The 24018-nt window shown below is 35.5% G+C and overlaps 1 protein-coding gene across 1 annotated transcript in view; it reads right to left on the bottom strand.

The window, feature by feature from the left end:
- INPP4B (inositol polyphosphate-4-phosphatase type II B) overlaps nucleotides 1-17652 on the bottom strand; it is a 166517-nt gene extending 148865 nt beyond the window's left edge. The window contains exons 1-4 of the mRNA XM_063310809.1: nucleotides 17574-17652; nucleotides 11760-11976; nucleotides 10808-10852; nucleotides 1366-1484 (exon numbers count right to left, since the gene is read on the bottom strand). Coding sequence (XP_063166879.1) covers nucleotides 1366-1484; nucleotides 10808-10852; nucleotides 11760-11850 — 255 coding nt within the window. The 5' untranslated portion in view covers nucleotides 11851-11976; nucleotides 17574-17652. The remainder of the gene's footprint in view (nucleotides 1-1365; nucleotides 1485-10807; nucleotides 10853-11759; nucleotides 11977-17573) is intronic.
- Nucleotides 17653-24018: the final 6366 nt, after the last annotated feature.

Here is a 24018-nt window from a genome sequence, read left to right as displayed (position 1 = left end):
AAGCCAAAGCAAAAGTAGCTGTGCTGAAATTACAAACCTTTTGGAAGAAGAGTAAGAAAAGTAAAATAAATACTTTTAAAATAAGTGGCATAACATGATTTGGAGTATATTGAGATCCAAAGCACAAATTCAGCTAATTTTATCAGCCCAAAAAACTTGTATTTTCTGAATTTGTATTTCTATTTAATTTGTATTACATTTTCAGCATAGCAAACTACTTATGAAAATGAGGGAAATTTCAAAAGCAGTCCTTAATATTGCATAGGCTTCTATAATACCACTAAGCAAGCCTACTTGTCTGGCTTTTAATTATTATGCAGATATTTCATAACTTTGTAGATTTAAGAGCTGTATATTAGCTGTTTTGAGGACCACTATTTGCATGCAAATATAAAAAATAAAATTGCCCAGGGTTCCTGTTAAGAGCATCAGCCAACTGTAGAATAGGAAAGAATTCAACCTGTGCCTTTTGGTTTGCTCCAAAAGCCAAAGCACAGCTTCTCAGGAAGTCTACCCTGACCCATTCCACTAGGTTATAAGTGTTTTAGTGAGTTATTTGTACTATATATCACAACAGTCCAGTAGCCCTCTGGAAGACTGTTCGGGAAGGAATGCTTGGATGCAGCTGACAATGTAATTTTTAGAAGTGAATTTGAGTGCAGTTGAGTGCAATAAGGATTTTGCTTTCTCTTCCAAGAAATATATGTAAATATTTCTTAGCATGCAGTCTGCTAACAGAGGATCAACTTTTTTGTTATTCCTGAGTAACACTGCAAGAAGTAGACAAAGCTGAAAAGAACTAGGCTAAACTAGATAATGCTATGTTTGCTTCAATTTGCTTATAAATTGAGCCAGAATAAAACAGCCTCTGGAGACAATGCAGCTGTAGTCCAACACACCTGGAAACCATCTAGTTGGGGAAGGCAGATAAAAAATGTAACATGTATTATTACCATGAATAACAAAGGGCTTTATTCCAGATACTGTACAGAGATGTATGAATTAAATATATCTTGTTATTAACATTTTAACATTTCTGTAACCAAACTTTTGTATGTTTTAAAACAATGCCTTTATATTTTTTTGTTTTAAATTGAACAACAACTAAAAATTCCCACATCATTTTATACTTTAAAACCCAAGCAATCTTTAATGTCCTGCAAAAGCAAAACTTTATTTTTACAGGCAACATTGCAGCTGTTCACACTGCTTAAATGTCAACAATTCCCCATCTTGCATAAAGGAAAGGAAAGGAAAGGAAAGGAAAGGAAAGGAAAGGAAAGGAAAGGAAAGGAAAGGAAAGGAAAGGAAAGGAAAGGAAAGGAAAGGAAAGGAAAGGAAAGGAAAGGAAAGGAAAGGAATCACCTCCACAATTTCTGTGCTTGCATATCTTGTCTGGTTCTGCTCCCCTGGATGCACCACTGTGATCTGCACAAAGGTATTCAGTTTTCGATCCCGGGTAGGAGCCACTAAATCTTTACATGCTGGAAATGGTACAGAGGGGGTGGGAAGAGAAAGAAGAGGGGAAATCTCATTAACAAAACAAACAAACAAACAAACAAAAACAAATCACAGTGAGCGCATTGCTGTGTGGCAAGGCAGGCTGAACAATTGTCTGACTCTCTAGAGACTTAAGCTGGTTTAACAGAGGAAGTCTCTTGGAAGTACCTTACAGAAATAGGAAGTCACATGCTGCAAGCTTCTTCTTTTCTTTTTTTTCATTTCAGCTAAGCCATTATGCACTTCATGCAAAGGTTTCCTAAGGAGCTCATTTCAATTCTTGCACATTAATGCGTACATATAAACCCATCATACCATTCCTTTGCAGTGTAAGCTACATTATGCATCGCTCAGAAAAGGATTAAGAAATAGTAAGACAAAGAAATTAAGCATGAGATAAGGAAATATAGGTAAATATAGTTCATACCAACACTGTTCATTATACCTTTTCAAACATCCCTAGCATTGCAAACCATCCTTATTTCCACACTTTATATAGACCAATTCATATAGTGCTTCTCATTGTTTAAAATTCTCATTCTCTCTTTTTCAGGACTTCATCAACTCTACCCAATCATGACTTTCTTGGTCTTCACTTTCTCACAACACATATCATATATTTCTTCTGAGATCAGATCTAATTAATTCTTGAGGCTAGACCACCTCAATATACTTCTTTCATACTTGTCACTATTTGCACAGTGTATTGACCGCAGCCATCCATTCTAGCTGCTCTTGTTTCACCATATTTGGTGTAGGAGCTGTGTTTGTCTATGGTAGCCATAAATCAGAAAATGTCACCTATTTAAGACTAATACATTTTATTATAAGGCATAAGCTTTCGTGGTATGAAACTTACTTTATCAGACATGTGAAGAACCTTAACTGATATAGGATTTAAATACATCAGTATGAGGCGGGGGGAACTCAGAAGGTCTGAACAAAAACCATGGGCTTTTGACACATTACAATTGTTAACTGAGAAGAAAGATTACATTGTAATCTCTCCCTCTTGAACATCCTTGGGAAGATGGGGTGGTTATGCAGGTGAATGTTCAAAAGGCAGAGCTTACAATGTAATCTCTCTTCTCAATTAACAATTGTAATGTGTTAAAAGCCCATGGTTTTTGTTCAGACCTTCTGAGTTAGCCTGAAACTACTGAGGTACGTAAGTTCTTCTGTCTCATACTCAGTTGTGCTGGAATAGTCTTTTTGTACAACCATATTTATTATTAGATTTATATCGTGTCTCTCTGTCAGGAGCTCAAGGCAGCATACATAGCATTCCTTCTTCCTATTTCTTCCTCCCACAGTGAAAATAGTGGGATAGGTTAGGTCAAGACTGAATAATTAGTCCAAATTCATCCAGTAAGCCTATATGCTAAAGGTGGACTAGAATTTGGGTCTCTTGACTCCCAACAGCCTGACCAGTATTCTCATTCAAATTTCCAAAAAAACCCACTTCCAAATTTTCCTTTCTTCGAATTAATCCCAAATTATTTAATAGCCTTGATATTTAATCCCATTCACCCTAGTGGAGGTGTTTTGTTTAGCCCTTTAAATCCACTTCCAAAATATTTTTCATTTCTATCCAAAACTGATTTAATCTTAGCCTCTTTTAATCTTAACCATATATTCTTCTCTTGACTACATTTTTATAGCTTTTTCCCTTGTATATACATTGATCGTATCTTTCTCTCATCCTCACTTTGTACAAGTCATTCTCTTCTTTGTACATTTTCTTATCCAGAATATTTTACTTCATCACTTCACTCAACACCCTTTTTCACACTTCTCATTAGTGTAACTCTACATTCTTGTTTGGGACTCTGTAACATCATTCTATTCACTCTGTTCCAAGCAGTTTCCATATCCACTTTCTTTATGTCCACTTTGCATTCATTCTAACCTATGTAACCATTTACCATAAATAAGTCAACCTTTTTTCTTCTAGTTATCATTCTACTTAATTTTAATCTCTTTTACTTCTTTCCTTTCTTCCATTTCCATTTTTTTCTTAAGATACAGTACGCTCTTGACATTATCAAATAATTCTTTTACTTTGAATCCTTCACTAATTCTCAATATTTCATCATAAACAATCAAATCAATTATGCTTTTTGATTTGTTTCTACTCCATGTGCATGTGTAAGTCTAGAATAGACTTATGCATACACTACATACTCAAAGCAAACAGATGTTCTTCTACGCAAATACTCAGAAAACAGTTTCCGTTCTCTTTCGTTCCCAAGTCTTTGAATGGCCCAGTCATTTATTCTGTTGTCTTTCATCCCATTTACACCCATCCATTCAGTAATTTAGGAGAATAATTTTTCCCCTGGATTGGATTAATTCAGAATGTTGAATGATTTTTCCCATAACTCATTTATGGGTCTTTATTACCAGTTAGAGCAGTATAACACCCATCACCAGCCTATGGATTCTTACTTTCATATGCAGTCATAACAACCTGGATGATACCGATTCATACTTTCTGACATATTTTAGTCATTTCATTCATGATTAAACCTATATCTTCATTTCCCTGCATACATTCATCAACTCCATTCCAACTCCACTCAAACCATCTTCATTCAAATCTGTTACCTCCTTGTAGAGGGCACAGAGAATGGCCTTGAAGGACATAAGGAAGACCCACTACCAAGGCATCGATCAGACAAACACGGGTTGAGCCCATTCCAAGAAACTAACTTGAGTAAACATCCAAGACAGGCCCCTCCCTAGTTCACACAAAGATAAAGTGAGGGAGTGGGAAGCACATTCAGACGTGCAAGACTCTGTTTCTATAGCTGTTCCAATATAAGCAATTTTAGATTTATATGGAATTGGTTTCTTAGCTAAGTCTACCTTATAGAGCTGATTTTCCTTCACCTTTCTCTTACTTTCACAGACATACAACATAGCTATTTTATCATTTATCTTTACCATTTGCTCCTGTTACATTCCATGGCAATCTCTAAATGTCACGGTAATCACCAGATGGGCCAACAGATACTGACCTTTACTCCCCAACTTGGCTTTGGTCAATCAGGCTTTTCACACACTACTTTTCACTAATATAAAAATGGTATAGATTAGGATATAAGCTATAGTCTCAGTGTCACATGCAACCCTAACCCTATTAATAGTAAGGACAGTACTAGCAAATTTTGACACTTCATAAGCATACCCATAGGCCATTTTTTCCCCCAAGTATGCTCACTGTACTCTACACAAACTCAGACCTCTAATGCAGAGAAGCCCTTGCAAGCTAAGAAACTGTTGCCTATATTATACCAACTCTGAAGTGCATACAGTGCACTGACATACGCTCAGGATGTTTGTAAGGACATTATCAACAAGACTGGGCATGCATACACTCAAACATTATATGTGATTTAAATACACATACAACCATTTATATCCAGACCCTAGAGTTCTAATGAATAAACTATTGCAGCTTTCAAATGAATTTGCCATGAAATGATTCTCAGCTAAATGTAGTCACCTTTAAATGAACAAAATGTAAACTATTCAGAGATACTTCAGAGATAACCAAATATTGCTACTGTCTACATCAGTTTATGACTCAAGCAAAACATCATGTTTCCTAAGGCTAATGAAAATTGGATATTCCACTTTAAATGCAGTAAAGTGCTCGCCTTCTTAGTCAAAGTGCATTCTCAGTAGTATTTCTGAATATTGTTTATGTCTTTAATGGTACAGAAGAGTACCATTCTGGTACTGTTTATTATTTCAGACCTAAAGGTCCTATGTGTATGTAATAAATAAATACCAACATTTGAAAAAAGAAAAAGGAAACATGAAAACATGGAACAATATGCCAAACTGTGCTATATTTTTAATTACCTATCCCCCACCCACCTCTTTTCACAAGCTTTCAAAAAAAGTACAAAACCATGTAACAACTACAGTGAAAAACAGTTTATGTTTTTCAAATTATATTTATGAATAACCATTCTATCAACCTTTATTGTCAGCGATGTAATGATATGTCATTTTCACAAGCAACAGGTTTGGTTTTTTATAGTTGTTCTCATTCGGAACCAGTTTTTGGCAACATCCCTTCTTCCATGGTTACACTTGGTATAAACTCTGTACCATCTCTCTTGGCTGCAGAGCAACTGTCAACTATCTAATATGTCTACTGTATTCTTTGTACAATACAGAAATAATGTGTTGCTTGGCAGGGAGGGGGAGCTTGACCTTTTTTTGTAAATGTCATTCTGTCACTCACCCCCTAGAGAACATCTTAGAGGAATGGGTTTTGCTACAGGAGAAGTACAAAGTTATGGGAAACTTATTATACAAATTAACAGTGGATTCAGATACACAAGTTTTGAAAACTCATAAAGGATTTTCTTAAATCCTTTTGCATTTCCTTAGACAATAGCAAAATTCTCTCAAAAATACTCCCCACTTGGCAATTAGAATTTAAAACAACTTCCATTTATTTGTTTAATTAATGTATTTATTCATGGAATTCCCAAAATACTGGAAAGCAAAGACAAAATAAAAGCAGTAACATTAAAGTTTTAATGGAAGCATGGGTGCTTAGCCCTTCCCTTCTCAGCAGTGACCCTCAAAATGGCTAATTCTCCCATGTAGCAATGTTAATTTAAATGAACTTCCATTGTCTACAATGGAGAAAACTTTAAAGTCTTATAGTACAAAACTTCTTAGCTATAATCAGCTGCTGACTGAAAATTAGAATTTTCCCCAGAGATAAGAGAATAGCATGGATGGCCTGCCAAAGGAAATTCCAGGGCTAGAAGTTACACAAGCCTGCTTGAACATATCCCAAGGCAAGTGAGGAAACTATACTATTATTACAAATTGTCTTTGCTAAAACAGTTTCAGTCATGATCTTGCCACTTGTATGCAATGCCAAGCACATTCAAATGGATTGCTGACAAACAGAAAAACTAAAAAAGATTAGTTTTTAGACTAATAAAGATTCACCAGTGCTGCTTGACAATAGACTTGTCATCTTAATCATAATTTTTTTCTAATGATCTCAAAACTCTACAGTCAGAAGCACCACTGTGTTAATATGAGGTAAAGAAAACTATGCAAAGATCCATCAGAAACATTCAAAAAGCTTTTCCACAACCACAAGTCTACGAATAAACAAACTTTCCAGGAACCCAACACTGAGGTGCAGATTTTCTATTTCTGCACAAAAGTCATTTTCAACATGGTTCAATTTTTTTTTTAATTGCTTATATTTTGGCCTGTTCTTTTCAGTTTCAGTAATTTTCTTTCCGCCTAAAATGTAATAAAGATAGCTCAAAGCTGTTTTGTCATTAACTAACCTAGAATGTCAGATAAAAAGTTTTTCCTAAGATGACAAAAATTGCAAGATAATAATCATGTTCTACAAATCAATGGCGTATGCGAATCTTCAATGTTACATTCAGAAAAGGCTCATGTTCCTCAGCCACCTGTATGGAGTGTCATATTCTGTTTCAGTCTCTTTAAAGGTTGAGAAACACTTATTGTTCATATTTGTTATTTGTTCAAATTTGGTTTCAGCTTGTTCTCTTAAACTGTAGAGTCACATGGATCTTCCTTTCTCTCAACTCTTTCCATCCAAGAACTCAGTTTACTCTTTTCCTTTTCCTTCTTAATCCATTTTCCTTTTTGTCTTATATCTTGAAGATTCCAACTTAAAAGCAGGTAGTGGTGTACATTTGTTCTGTACCGTACTTAGTATATTTTAGAAGTTCAGGAAATTATTGAACATCTTTATTCAATAGGGCTCCTACTGAAGCCACATATGTATGCCCAGCTCAATGATTAGAATCCTGTTGGCACACAAACCACAAAAATAGATTTGCATCCATGGTGCGAATTGGCAACAACTTCAATATTGCCAAACTTAGCCCAAATCTCATTTAGGTCTACTTAGTAAAAGCATGCAAAATAAACAAAATTGACAAACAACAGAACACTATAGGGTGTTTAGAAAACTACCTGATCTTAAATAACTGAATGTATAAATACATTTAAATTTAAAACTTCTTCATACTTCCAACCCCAAAAATATGGAGCTGCTTCTTCCTTGTTGTTTATATCAATAGTTTATTTCTTTATATCAGAAATGGAAGGGTTTTTTTTGTGAAACTACAATCTACTAGTTATTCAGTCTATAATAATAAAACAACCTATTATTTACTCTAGAAGAAGAATTTAAAACTGTGCTTGTTAAAACTGGTTAAATCCCAGCAGAATCCCCTCAGATCTTAAAAATAAATTTTCAAGTTCAGATATCCACAGATTTTGACTTAATGTATAGTTTAACAGTACGCAAAATAAATTTTTCACAATTTGTTTTAGTCCAAAATGTGCAGATAAGCTAACTAGCAAGCCTTTTACCCTAATAGGGTGAACAGATTTAAAAGGAAAACATATTCCTCAAAGCAAAAGATATTTATCCGTCCGTCTGTCTGGCCATCCATCTGCCTGCCTGCCTGCCCTCCCCCCGCCCCCAATACTGCAATATTCAGCTTCCGTATCCTAAGGCTGTGAATTCCAGTTGAAACAAACCTTATGTACCACCCAACCTCACAAATGTTTGCATGTGACTCATATATAAGTGTGTATATCTATCTACCAGAAACCACAATCCAAAAAAGGCACAGGCAGGACAAACTCTACCCACCCAAGAAACAACAGTAAAAAAAAGGTTAATTCAATTAACATTTATTTATTTATTATCCCATTATTTATTTTTATAAACAACTCAAGGTGACAAACATACCTAATACTCCTTCCTCCTCCTATTTCCCCCCCAACAACAATCCTGTGAGGTGAGTTGGGCTGAGAGAGAGGGATTGGCCCAAGGTCACCCAGTCGGCTTTCACGCCTAAGGCGGGACTAGAACTCACAGTACTATTATCTGTAAAATAAAATGCCTATTTATAAAATTAAATGATCTCCTATATGTATATAGCAACCATTCTCTGTCTCATAGATAAACCACACTCAAATACAAACCTCACAAATACTTCTAAGTGTGTACACACCGACAAACATACTTCGTCCCACCAGAGAAGAGCAAAACAGTAGGAAAAATAGGAAGGTGATAAGGAAAGTTAGCTACATTGCAAGGGATGGGAAAGAAACTAGGAAAAACCAGAGTGGAGGTCATGGGAAAATGAATAAAAGAGAAAGAATCCCTGTTTAGGTGTTTGCAAAAGGGTTAAAGGTAAACTGTTTAAGCAAGAGCTAATCTTTAAAAGGATTACCCTTTGCAAAAGTGACAAGTGCAACCCTTTAAATCTCTGCTCAGTCTTTGTTCTAGTATATAGTATTTTTATTTGGTATCTGCTTATATCTAAGTGTAGTACAAGACCTATTTTCTCCCCAAAGAATAATCCTGTTGGATGACAGACGGTGACCAGCCCAAGCCCACCAGGGAGCTTCCAAGGCTGACTGGGAACTTGAGCCTGGGTCCAACACCTTCACCATTTTGCCCCACGGGCTGTCAGCATCAAAGCATCTTCTGTTCTCAGCAACTGTAAGATCCCCTGCCACACACAGAGATAATTTTGGGGAAAAATAATTTCATATTCTGATAGATATTGTTACATATGATAGATATTGTTACATATAAAGATAGCCTATTTCTTCAGGAGCTCTGTCTCTAGCTGGTTCAGAATATTATTATTCTGCAGAAAAGCAAAGGCATTTGTCAAAAACAGGGCAAGGTTTATGAATAGTAAGAGATGAGAAAAAAAATCTAATACAGTTTGACTACTGCACAGATTTTCTGTACAAGCATTTTCTGCTGTTGGGATTACTTTGTCATTGACAACTGCTTCCTCTCAGAAGCCACTCAAATGTGAAAAATAAACTAAAATGTCCCACCAACTGGTGATTTATTTCTTCTACCTGCTCTCCGATCTACAGGTAGGCAGGCAGGCATGCAGGCAGGCAACATTACAGTAAAGAGAAGGGAACTATAACAAAAAAGAGCATCACTGCATCTTCTGCTGATAAAAAAAACAGCAGCTTGTGAGGGAAACTATATCCAAAACTTCATAAAAACAATAGGAAATAGGAAATAAACTATAATTAAAATAAATATATTAAAATGAATAAAATAGGAAAAAATGTGAAGTGCAGCCATCATCTTGCCACAAGAAAACCAAATGGAGTCCTGAAATTACAACTGGAGGATGTTAGATAGTACGCCTATAAACCATACCTCCTTTGAGAAAGTATTTCTCAACGACATGTTACTCATTGTCCAAGTTCCACATTATGGCTTGATGTTTAATCTTGGTTTGTGGAATAATAGTGGCTTATTTTGCAACTAAGGTGGCCAGGTTCACATTAAGCCCAAACTAACAAACTATAATATGTCTTAAAGCAATGCGTGAAGCAGGCTACTGTATGAGCCTCCAAGATTTATCCCATTAATTATTCACAAAAATCCTACATTATATGTTTACTGATAAAGAGTTTGCATGCCCATATATAAAAATCACTTCCCCTTTTACTGTCTCATACTACAGTTACGTAACAGCTAAGGTACTAAGATGGTTATTAAGAGCAGGTTAATTTTATAAAACCTTCATTTGTTTTCATTCCTGGATTTACCCTAGCCATTCCTATAGAGGTATATCTGATATAATCACATTAGGAAAAATATCTTAGAAAACTGAATGGTAAATTGAAGTCAGTAAGTTTCTTAAAATGAAATAACTAGATATTTATGAAAGCATCAGAATTTTGTTCAATAAAGTAACAGTGATTGTATTTTTTATAATCTAAGTTTATGAGGCTATGAGGACATGCTCAGCCAATTAGTATGCCTGATTGATAAAACATTTCATGTTAGTATGTGCAACTGAATAAAAATAATGGCATAAACCAATTAATAAGATACACTTTCCCAAAGAGACATGCTATTGCAAAAGGTAATATTCAAGAAGATGCTGCATTTTAAAATTCAAATCTTACCTATACATAATTCTTACTTGAATGTATTAATCACATAAATATTAAAAGTTCTGTCTTTGCAGAGAGGACTATATTATAAAAGTAGGAATTCATAGGTTTTCTACCACAAGTTTCATGTACAAGGTTTGGGGTTTTTTTAGTTCAAATCTTAGGTTGCTCATTTACAAACAGACCCAGAACTGGATTTAATTGAGAAATTAGGTAAATATTTTCAATTCATTATACATATTATTTCAGAAATATCACTTCATTTTCAGACTTCTAAAGTGAAAAGACTTTTTAGAAATATTAACATAAATTGAACATTTTGTCTTACCAAGACTGAATTCTAACTTTGATTCATTAACAGTCTTCTTGAGACCTATTGGTAAAAGCATATGTTATGTTATATCACATTACTATATTGTATTATTATAAAATTACTCATATATGAGAATATATATTTAGTATTACATTAGTTATAACATTAAGGAAAGGATTCATTAAAGATTCATTCAGCAGTAATGTAAGCTATAAAACAAGAATCTGCCCTTCTCCATCTTTTTTTTTTAATCCATCATTATTTTATTAACTAGGAGTATTAAATACCCAACAAACACATTTTATCACCACACTAATCAGGTTACATGCTCGATATAATCATGAAAAGCAAAATTTACTTTCACTTTAGCAGGTTTGCATTACTTTATATTGAACTCTATAAAGACAGTAGTTTAAAGAGCTTTATATTCCAAGGCAAATAAAGTAAGATTACAAATTAAATTATGCAGAATTTTAAAAATGAACTTAGATTCTCTAAATTCTCATGAATTGATTTCTTAGTCTGTGGAAAACTACTGTCAAAGCAAGTGTGTCCAATTTAGGATATCAAGACTTCTGCTACTTCATTTGGAACAGCTAATACAGCTGTTACTACATCATTAGCTGTTGTGAAGCGTTCTGAAGGAGCGTGCTAAACTGTAATGGAGCTATGATGACCACACTGAACTAGATTTGTTAAAGTGAAATATATGTCTAATGATTCAAAAGCACCCTCAGTATGGTTCAGTAGACTGAGATACTATATTTGTACCTGACAAACCTATCTCTCAATCCTTTTGCCAATTTGTAAAATCGGCACATTACATTTTTCTCCATGACATGTTATGAAAGTGAGTAAAATGTTTTTAAAACTCTATAGAAATTAAGATAACTTCATCTAAACCTGGGTATTTAGAATGATTTTTTCTAACAGCATTCATGGGATTATGATACAAGGGATAGCATACTTGTGAGTTTAGGCTCTGCAAGACTATCTGCTGGTCCAGATGGAAGGAATTGCTGTACTTCCTCTGCTGCTCTTTCTTCTTTGATATCCATGATCTCTGAAGCTGACAGATTTTAATTCACAGGTCTTCAGAATTTGCCTGAGTGCTTCAGCCCAAGATTCACAGGAAGTCCTTGATGCAGCTTTAAGATAAAGATCTGGTTCTCCAGCCTGAAATTCTGTGTTCAGAAAACATTTGACAAGTTTAATTAAGCCAGACATTAACATATGTCTTTTTGAATATTATCAACATGATATTTACAGCAACAATGTTGTGCAGCTTTCCTACATGTCACCATAACATAAATAATCAAGCTGATATTTCATGATCAATCCTAGAGCAGTTAACACATCGGTAACTAGACAGCAGCATGAAACCTCTATTTGGTGCATATTGTCAGGCCTCTCTCGGCAAGACAAAGGACTGCAAAAACCTATTTCCCAGGAGATAAAGGCTCAGACGAGTAGATGACTTGCAAAACTATAAAGTCATTACAAAACAATTCCAGCAACTCCAGTGTATCAAATGCAAGCTCAATTTATAACAATCGGTGTTCAAATTTCTTCTGCTCTTTCTCCTATCCATTTTATGTATAGGGCTAGAAGGAAATCTCTTTGGGTAGGAAATACAATTTCCATCTATTCCTTTTTTTTTGGGTAACAACATGATCTTGTTTTGAGTTGTTTGCTTTTGATCATATAAAAACTCAATTTCATGCATATTTGGAATTTCAGCAGGAGATTTTTCCATGCTACTAACTTTAAAAAATTATTTTGCAGCCTGAACTGGCAGAGTTAATCAAATAGATTTTGTTTGTTTGTTTGTTTGTTCATTCATTCATTCAATTTCTACAGCTGCCCATCTCGGACAAGTGACTCTGGGCAGCGAACAATCCATTAAAACCAAGTGCAAATACAATACAAAAATAAATATATATAGCAGCCAAGAAAAAGTATAACCATAGATGTCAGTGTAACCAGGAAACGGGGTCCTTAACATACTTGGGGCCCCAGGCCCAGGCACATAACCAGGTCTTCAAGGCATTATGAAAGACCAACAGGGTCGGGGCCGTCCCCATCCCTGGAGGGAGAATGTTCCAGAGGGCAGGGGCTAAGGCAGAGAAGGCACACCTTCTAGTCCCCGCCAGCTGACATTCCTTGGCTGACAGGACCCATAGTATGTCCAACCTGCTGGCCTGAATTGGACAGGTAGAAACAACTGGGAGAAGACAGTTCCTCGGGTAACCTGGTCCTAAGCCATGAAGGGTTTAAAGGTGACAACCAGCACCTTGAATTGCACCCGGAAACACACTGGCAGCCAGTGCATTTCACACAGTAGTGGTGTTAAATGTGTCAAATATCCAACACAATTTACAACCTGTGCAGCTGCATTCTGCACCAGTTGAAGCTTCCAAATATTCTTCTAGGGCAGCCCCATGTAGAGTGAATTGCAGTGATCCAAATGAGAGGTCATAAGATTTATTTGAGAAACAGGTATTCATTATTCCTTTTTATTAAAACTATACATTTCACTTCCTCTATATTCTTGTCAGAATCCTGCTAACTCTACCCTTGTCCATGATAATCAAAGCCATGCTGGCTGGGCATTATAAAAATTGAAGGTTACCCTGGTGCAGTCCCTCCCTCCTTCCTCTGGCTTCTTTTCCCAGTGCAAGCCCCTAAGTTTTTAAGATCACCTGGAGCAGTACTTTTCTTAAAGCAAACAAAACAAAGCTCTGGTCTTCAGAGATGTGGGGAATTCCATAGTAGAACTAGAAGAATCAGTGCTTCTGTGCTCACTTATTTTCTGATCTCAGGAAAAGAATAACCATCTTCTCCTCACCACTATTACTATCGCCTGGTTGTGGCAAATTAAAAGGCATTACAAAGCCTTCCAGAAGAATTTAAATTACTTGGGCTTTGGGCTGCAGGAATTTGTGTTAGGTGCTAAGGTGCCTTCTATTCTCTTAGTATTCTCTCTCTTTCTCTCCTCTTCGCACTGAGTAGGTTACCATTGCTTAACATAAGCAACCAAGGCAAAACCTGAGTACCTACTAGCCACCTCTTCTCTCTTGCCAGTCTTCCCTACCTAGTGAGGACTGTATTTCCTCCTACTTTGTGGATGCCCTCATGAGAGATTCAGAGGTTTCCCACCCTTCTGTGTGCTAAGCCAGCTGGTTCTGCCCTTGCTGACCCCTTGACCAAGCCAACCAATGGTCACTGACAGCTCAGCATATAATGGCCAAAGGAATATTACCTCTGAGTTGTCAAACCAACTAACCAACCAGAAAATATCAGAGAAGTGATTGGTGGCTATTTTCCTGCCTGTAGATAAGACTGATTAAGAGTAGGACAGTATGGATTCTGCCACTGGCTGCCTTGAAACTACCCTGCATTACAGTGGGCAGGCAGCAATGATGACTTCTCCATTGCCAAGCTGTGGTGAAGAGAGACTATGGAGGTAGGATTTTTCATACCATCATACTTTCTCCCAGCTCAAAGATGAGAGGAAGGTATATTACCACCAACATGAGGAAAAGCCCTTACTGCATGCAAGTGACTTAAACAGTATTTTCCCACTATATACTGAAACTGTGATGAGAGAAAACTGCTTGGAGCAAAAAACACAGGAAGATGGGAATATGGAAGGGATGGGTGTAGCACCTATTCCCATCCAACACCCTTTTTTTCATGTCAAACAGAAAGCTGTCCTTAAATAATTTTGCTAGATTTCTGTCCCTTGACACCAGGAAACAGCATTCAGAAAAAAGCTACAGAGATAACAGCTTGATTTTTAGTGGCTCCTATTGAAGTCTGTAGGACATAGCAAATAGGTTACCATATGGAGACCAATTACTTTAAATAAAGCAGTTAAGCAAACCTTCTCAAGCAAATGTTTATTCTACTTTATTTTAGGAACAGAGATCTTTGAGTTCTAATCCTATCTGCATTTTCCTTTATTGTAAAACATACTACTATGCCAACTAAACACTGACTTTTTAAAAATAAAGTCTCAACTTCCAGAAGCAAAGGGATCTTACTGTATAATTTACATATCAAAAAGCTGCCAAGTATATGCTGAACAATCCAACAGATTTCATGGAGTAAAGCTTTGGGCTCCAAATCTAGTGTAAAATCAGAATATAAACTTTTAAAGTTTGGGTGTTCCTTTTTAAATATTATTTCTTGGAATTTCACCAAGATATTTTTTCCACTGCAAGCCCAGAGTTGAACACAGAAAGTTCTTTTATGCTTTTCACAATATAGCTAACAGAGAAATTGCCAGAGCTGTTTACACTGCCAATAGGAGGCCAATGGAGAAGGCAAAATATACAAACTAAATCAAATGTTCAAACACTATTTGTTGCAAAACATCAGCTGCAATAACCATTTCATGGTGTTTATCAAGTTTCTCAGATACAGTATAGTTGACTAAATAAAAACCACCCACAATTGGTGTGTTTGCGAGATAAAACAATCAACTGAAGTATGATATTACCAGGGCATACTGACACTGCAGGAGAAAGGAAACTAAACAGTCAGATGTGTAATAAATTATGAGAAAGCACAGCTTTCCCATTTTTTTCCTTATTTTTATAGCAGCAGAACAAATACATAATCTGATAGCTTATTTATCAATGATTACTGATAGCTTATGTATCAATTAAGTAATTAAAAATGGTAGCCATTATTCAAACCATAAAGAACAAAAAATTTTATAATACATATCCTAAATATATTTGCTAGTGTAAGCTATAATGTCAGTACCATACCTACCTTTAAAAGTACTGGTTATCTAACTGTTAGAGAAATCATTAATTCACTTTGCTGGAAAGGTATATGCAATCTGAAAATTTTATTTATTTATTTATCAAATTTGTCACCGCCCATCTCCTCCCACTAAGTGTGCACAAGGATTAAACAATACTGTAAGTCCTGTCCCCAATTTACAATCTAACAAGCCATATAAAAGAACAAGGAAAAAGAAAAGAAAGGAGAAAAGAGAGAAGGATCAACAAGGTCAGACAACTGTATTTTAATGTAAAACATGTAATACAAAGGAAATGTAGTTTCAATAGAAGAGAATATATGTAGCTCAGGGTTGAACTATGGAGTCCTTGGTCTCTCTGACCTTGGTAGTTTACTTGCAGCTGTTTAATTACCTGATGAGGTAACATCATCATCAGGGAAAGCTACTGTATATACTGTAAATAGGGAGCAGCCCCACACTCACTAGCACTGATGATGTTACCTAGTCAGATAATGAAACATTTGTAGCAAACAACCAAGCTCAGAGAGCACCAAGGACTCCACAAAAATGTAGTGTAATGATGAAAAACAGAGGAATGTCTGATGAAAGGGTATTACAAGTTATTTTCCAATTGTGTTCATTTCCTAATGACTTTGTATATTAGTGCCGAGTTTGGAACTCTACAGATTTACAGCTCATAGTGATAGCTTCAATATTGTTAGGAATAAAACTAGGGCACCAACCAGGTCTCACATATTAGTGAGAACCATTGCATCATCAACAAAACGTAACTGTTTTCTACAGTTTTAAACAGAATAGCCTAGTATCTGTTAACTCAGAAATGGACGAGAAAAAAAACCTAGAATTTAAATTCTGGAACTCTGAGATATATATAGGATCTGACTGCAGTAGGCAGATGTTCTCTTGCATTTGGGTTCATTTTTGCCTATAATAAAGTATATATCTGCTAGCTAGTTGTATTCAAAAATCTAGTGCCAAATGGGCCAATTCCAAAATAATGAGTTGAGATTCTGGAGGGTCTAGATTTTACAGCTGTTGACAGGTTGAAACATGACAAGTATATGTTTCATGCCTTAAAGTTCCTGGTTCAATCTTTGAAATGTCCAGGTATACCTGAGAAGGACTCACCAATTTGGAAATGGAACATTCTGAAAAACTAGAGAATATTCTAATTTCTTTCCCATTCCAACCATACCAAACTTCCTCCCAGCCATGGAATTAAATTGTCTGAATTGGAAGCAAATTCAGGACACCTTGAACTTCTTCTAGTTAAAATAATTTATTCCAAAAATTGCTAAACTGTCTGGAACAGCATGGCCAAGGATGAGGGTAATGAGATTGTCCAAAGTTATCCAGAACACGATATTTCAATATTTATAATTAGCACAGTTCAGTACCTTCATTCTTCTTTCCATAGGTTTTCAAAACAATGGGTGTGATCATATGTGACATTTATTTAATAATAATTTATTGAAATATAATTGGTTGTATTTGTACAAACCATGAATTACAATGACTTAGTATGCACACATACTAAGCCAAGATCAACAAAACATATTTTGGCTTAAAATAATGTGTAAGCAACTGAGTAAATTACAACTATAACTAAAAAAGAGGGGGGACACACAAAGTTTTGTTTGCAGTGCAACTCTAAGACCTGTAAGACCTTAAGTTTTTCAGAAAAGTTAAGTCAAATACTACATTGAACTTTCATTATTTAAACCCAAATAGCATGGATATTTTCTATTGTCAAAAGGATTCCCAAGATGAAAAAAAACCCAGACAATTGGAAGAGTTATACAGTGGTAATGAAAATTTTTATATACGCTGATTTTACTTTTGTGTGTGTATGTGTGTGTTAGATCAGATGTAATTTAATTTTGATTGTTGTCCCTTTTCTAGATAATAAGCTACACTGTATTTAAATAATCAAAAAATAATAATGGTACGGAAGTACCTCCCCCTACCCAAATTAACAAACAACTCATGCTGATTTTTACTTACTGAGACTACTGAAACATCTGCCTTCCTCCTGAATTCCACAACACATCAGTCTTCCAGGATCATTAATTCAGGCACTTCAAACTCTGAAAAAAGACAAAAATAGCAATGATTCCAAAATGGACATGTTTACTCATATTACTCTATAATATGACAGATCGAAAAGCTAACCAGAACCAAATCATCTCATTAAAAGACATTAAAAATTATAACTTTTATAATGGTTAATTTACTAATACACTATATTGGACAACTTTATTACTAATGAATGCATCTTTACCACCAAAAGTATTTTGTACTGAAACATTCAGAAGTGAAAACCATAAAGTCTAGAGATAATAAGTTCAGAAGCAAAGGACTGAGAAAGACCGGTCCATTACATTAACACTGTAAAGGTTTCAACCCCTGCTCCCATGAGAAACCAGCAATGCATGGGCGGGATAAAAAGAGATAAGATTTGAACCATGGGTCCAATGCCCGTCCGTCCATCCATCCGTCTACCCACCCACCCATTTTGATGATACCTCACCTCATGGTGACAGGTGATCTCACCCAACGGCTTCATGTAGATTTTAAATAGGAGACAGGAGAGCACATAACCCTGTGGAACCCCACTGAGTAGGGACCAAGGGTGGGATCTCTCCTCTGCAATCACCAGCAACTGAAAATGACCCTGGAGAAAGGAGGAGAACCATACAGTGTTGCCCACCCCAAATCCCTGAATCAATGGGATCGAAGGCCGCTGAGAGGTCAAGCAGAACGAGGATGGATGCATAAACTCCATCACGCTGCCACAGAAATCATCCAAAAGTGTGACCAATGCTGTTTCTGTCCAAGATCCAGGCCTGACCGAAAGGGATCCAGATAATCTGGATAGTGTGGAGTAATCAAGACCTCTTCAGATCTTTCATTATTGATCTCAAAAATAAGAATTTTCTCCATATTTTCTTGCATTTGCATACCTTTGTCATGGAGTTTAACCTTTACAATTAAATGTATTCCAATTTTGTAACACATTTAATTAAGGTATTATATATTATTATATTATCAAGCATTTTTATTCTCAGAAAGCCAAGCACAGAAATTTGAACAGATCTAAATCAGAAATAATCCCTTTTTTTCTGGGAGGAAAAAAGAATATAATAGCATTTTATTGTCAAAACAGAATATATAGCCAGCTAAGCCAGACACAACCTTGACTTACCCTCAGTTTTTCAACAATGCATTTCTAATTGCTTTTGTTTATATTACATTGTCCTTGTTCTGCCTCCAAACTTGTATATCTAACTTATTTCTAACTTGCATTCCTCAAATTGTAGAAGCAGTGAAAGACTTTGTATTTTTAGGTGCGAAGATTACTGCAGATGCTGACTGCAGTCAGGAAATCAGAAGATGCTTAATCCTTGGGAGAAGAGCAATGACAAATCTCGATAAAATAGTTAAGAGCAGAGACATCACACTGACAACAAAGGTCCGCATTGTTAAAGCAATGGTGTTCTCTGTAGTAACATATGGCTGCGAGAGCTGGACCATAAGGAAGGCTGAGAGAAGGAAGATCGATGCTTTTGAACTGTGGTGTTGGAGGAAAATTCTGAGAGTGCCTTGGACTGCAAGAAGATCCAACCAGTCCATCCTCCAGGAAATAAAGCCAGACTGCTCACTTGAGGGAATGATATTAAAGGCAAAACTGAAATACTTTGGCCACATCATGAGAAGACAGGACACCCTGGAGAAGATGCTGATGCTAGGGAGAGTGGAAGGCAAAAGGAAGAGGGGCCGACCAAGGGCAAGGTGGATGGATGATATTCTAGAGGTGACGGACTCGTCCCTGGGGGAGCTGGGGGTGTTGACGACCGACAGGAAGCTCTGGCGTGGGCTGGTCCATGAAGTCACGAAGAGTCGGAAGCGACTGAATGAATAAACAACAATTCCTCAAATGCCTTCAAATGTGAGCTTGCCTTTCCCTACAATTTCATCATTGCTTTTAGGAAAACAGTAGGATTAATTAACAATTGAATCTTCGTCTTTTACATTCTTTAACACAGTCTTTAAAATAATATATCAAAAATTTTAAAAGAAATACATTTATACAGATACAATACCCTTTTATTATTAGACCATGGTAGTATATTATCCTATTCCTGGTCCTCCTAGAAAAGACCATTCAATGGAGAATACTCAATGACCTTTGTCCTTACCGCAAAGCAGCTTTTAGTGGACAAGGCGTGCCCTTATCATTTGGAGTACAAGGCTGGCTGAATATGAGAAAAAAGGTGCAACCACCTCACCGCGTGAGCACGAACAGTTTTAGGGTCATTTGGGGGAGGTTATTTTTCCCCTATAGTCTACTTAATTTGGGACTTAAACTAGAATTTTATTTTACCACTTCAAAATAGTGAGAAATTATATCATCAGTTTTTAGCAATCAGGCTTATATGAGGCTCTGACAATCATAAAAAAGGAAAGTCAGTATCTTTTTTCAGGTGTTGGATTGCAGATTGCCCACCCTTGTAGTGGCTTTAACAGCACAGCATTGGCACTTGGAGGGTTTTATAACTTTTATAACTGTTGTTCACAGAAGGGCTTGGCAGCTACTGTGATTAAAAAAGGGGAGAAGCAGCTCAGAAATGCATCTCTTCTCTTTTTGATCTCATGCAGAATGGCAGAGTGATGCTGCATACACTACATGATACTACCTGCACTACATACACTACACAACAGAAAGCATTGCTGTGATGCTATTTGGCCTTGAACCATCAACAATTCCCAGAATTTTCAACATGTCATGGATCAAGCATCAGACATGGCCATATAGGTACAAACATATCAGTTAGGATAACTAGCAGCAAGTCCCCACTCCCACATTCAGTGAAACACTGAAATACTGTTGTATGAAAATTATTTACATTCCATACTTCCTGCATTCTACAACACTGACCGAGAGTAAGAAAAGGCAGAAACACTGTAAAATCACATGACTTAAATTTAATTACAATTTACCAAAGAAGATGAAAAGCTAGCATAAGATTTCAAGAATGAAAAACATCTGCAAATTCTCACAACTAGCGTTTCTATTACACATTATTTTCTCTCTAAAAATGTATCTTCAAATATAGTGTAATTAATTTAGGTGCATCTTGTGATATTATGTTAAATATTAATTGAGATGCTATGAAAAGATATGGATCCTAATATTTTGGGTAGTCTGGCTGGTGTTTTGTGTTGCAGAATACTACATTCTGATTTAGATTTTTAAATAAATTTATTTAAAAACAAAATGAGGGGAGCAGGGAGCCTGGTAGGGTTAAAAGATGTGTAATGGTATGTGGAAATGACCTTGGGAGGTAGGAGGAAGAGCTGCAGCTTAGACAACAAAATCTGAGTCCGAAGGAGCGGTGGGGGTGGAGAAAGCATCTCATAAGGGACCCTCCCTAGTTTTGGGGAGAGTAAAAGTAAGGGAGGGGAGAGATACTTTCAGATCTACAAGATTCTGTTACTGTAACCTTACAATAAAGTAGTGTTAGTACTTGTGGTTGGTACTTCTTGTCTGGACTACCTCAAAGGACTGACAAGATGAAGGGTTTTATACTCAGATGCATCAGAATTGGTAGTGAGTCCATAGGATACATCAAAAATTGCTTTCAGGTACCTTCTTCTTTAATATAAGCAATACATAAAATAATTTAATTACAGATAACTATCAGCTTTTAGAAAAAACAGTAGTTTAAAAAGTAGTAGGTGATGTGTTTTATTTTGGAGAACAAAGGCAATATAGTCACAGTAGATGACAATACAGTGATGTGTAAGTTGAAATCAATTTTTATTAGTTGTTGCAATCTGAAAATTCACTACTATCTGATCATTTTTGTTACCTTCCTGAAATGAGATCATTTTTCACATTTCACCACAGACATAAAATCACTGACACCTTATTAGAAATCCCAGTAGAAAGTCCAAAATTAAATCAGAGACAACAATGTTGTGGTAGCTGTAAGACACAGAAAGAATTTTGTTTGACCAAGGACTGGTAGGCTTTTATTAATAAATATCCTGAGACAGTTTTGCACTTAAAAATTCTGCCACATCAGAGGCAGAAACCCCAATTCTATTAAACTTGGTAATCTTACTGTAATTGCAACAGACTTACTATTAGCAATATATGGCAAATATGAAGTTGTTTATTATCAGTTTCTAATGACTTTTTAGTGGATTTTTTCCCCTATGCATTGAAGGTTTACATTTTTCAGTTACCTGACAATATTTTTTTTTAATTACTGATCAACAAAAATAAGAATTAGGAAAAAATTAATCTGGCACCAATTTTGCAGTCTTTTCAGCACCAAATGAAGACTTTCTTGCTCAGTTTTTTTCCATAACTTGTTTATATTATTAATGTCCGTTCATTATATTTATCTCCATTAGAACACTTTTTCCAATATTTTCATTGTTGAAAACAATCTCCAATTATAATCACTAAAGCAGGAGTACTTAATGGGTTAAATCTAAATCTATAATTATTAAAAATATGTTGAGATAAATTTAGCAAAAACCCTTGGTAAACAAATATATTGAGATGGCACCAATATTATGTAATTGCACTTTTAAAATCTGTATTTTTTCTCATTTATTTTGGTTGCCCTTGGTCCCTTTATGTTTGTTTTTATTTTAAAACTTTATGTTTTAGTTTGTCCTTTACATTATGTATATAATTTATTGAAAGCTACCTAGAAAACATTAAGTGATTGAGTAATTTATAACTATTCTTCATTTTAAAAAGTATTATAGTTAAAACAATTGGGATGGGGGTTTCTTATTCCCAAAAATTCAATTAAAGGTAACCTTCAACTATTTTATTATGAGTTTTATATTTGAATTGTGATAACCCAAAGGGTTTCATACCATAAGCCAAATTTCCCTAATCCTGCAGTTATCAGACAGGTTGGGTTGCAATTTCCAGAATTCCCAGCTAATGCAGCCTTGTTAACCAGGAATTCTAGAACTACAGGGCTACTATATATGGAGAATATCTGATTTAGAAAGGCTGCAATAATTGCATTTTACATATAACATATTGCTTAAATTATGATGAACTTAGAACTAGAGATAGAAGTTAGACAAGATTCTTCTGGTTTCTATCCCTTCCCCACCAGAAAAAACTTGCAGTTATCATCCCAATGATCAGACAAAAAAAACCAGTCAGAACTTTGTAAGAATACAGAATTACAAGTAGCTCCATCTGTCGATGCTTGTACAGATGAATGCTTTCCAATAATGGGTTATAAATACAGGAAGAAAAACAAATACCCTTGTGATTCATAAATTATTTGGTGCCACTATGACTTATTTTTATCACACGATGTTACACAGCTGCATAAATCTCTTGGGTTCACCCATCTGACAGATGTGTTTTAAAGTTGTTGTCCTTACTTGGTAGTGTTCAACAGATATATATGCTAATTCATCTGAAAAATATAAATTATCAACCTGACTACAAATAAGATGTAGATTGGTATAAACTTTACTACTGGCTCCATGGTTCTAAAGTCTTGTAATACAATCTCATGGTTTGGATAACCTTATAGCCCCATAAGAGTTTTATGATCTCGTGCAGACACTAACAGAAAATACCGTAAAAGATGGGCCTGCAGCTGTTCTGAATTCATCTAGCACTGTTCTTACATTTATAAACTTTTCAATGTTTTCACAATATTATTTTGTATCCATTAAATTATAATTGTAGTAGTGTTACAAATAGATATATTTATTAGTTAGCAAGTCATTGCAGTGGGCTTATTTAGTGTCCATCCATAATGTCATAACAAAAGTAACTGTGGAACACAGAGGTGCAATTACACCATTTTTGGACTGCCAGAAGAAGGAAAATAAACATTAGGAATCCAAACTTTATAATTTAGAAGTCCTAAAATCCAAATTAGGACCATAAATAAGTTTTGGGGTTTTCAAATTCCTTTCAGCAAATACCCTGTAGTGGTATCTCTACAAAAAGAATTATACATTGGTCCAGGCAGTTTACAGTTCTCTGAAAAAGCATTTGCCCACTTTCACACTTGATGAATGTTTGCATATTATTTTCAGTAAATGTTATCAGAACTTCTGAGAAAACAAATAACACCAAACTTGGTGCTTGTCTCATTTCATAAACCAAGTAATTCAACATAATACATGCTATTGTGAAAAAGTCATCATGCCCTTAGATTCAATAAATGATTGTGACCATTTTTAACGTCAATAACTACAATTCGTAGTTGTAATTGGTGAACAGTCTCTCATATTGCTGTGTAGGAATTTTGGCTTACTCCTTCTTGGCAAACACATTCCGCTAATATATTTGACATTTTTCTAGAATCAACTGTGTTTAGGATCCTTCAACAATATTTCTGTGGAATTTACAGCTGAACTTTGACTTGTCTATTCCAAAATGCTACTT

Source organism: Candoia aspera, chromosome 8 (assembly GCF_035149785.1).
Source record: "Candoia aspera isolate rCanAsp1 chromosome 8, rCanAsp1.hap2, whole genome shotgun sequence".
Taxonomy (NCBI): Eukaryota; Metazoa; Chordata; class Lepidosauria; order Squamata; family Boidae; genus Candoia; species Candoia aspera.
This window is presented reverse-complemented; position numbering and strand designations above follow the sequence as displayed.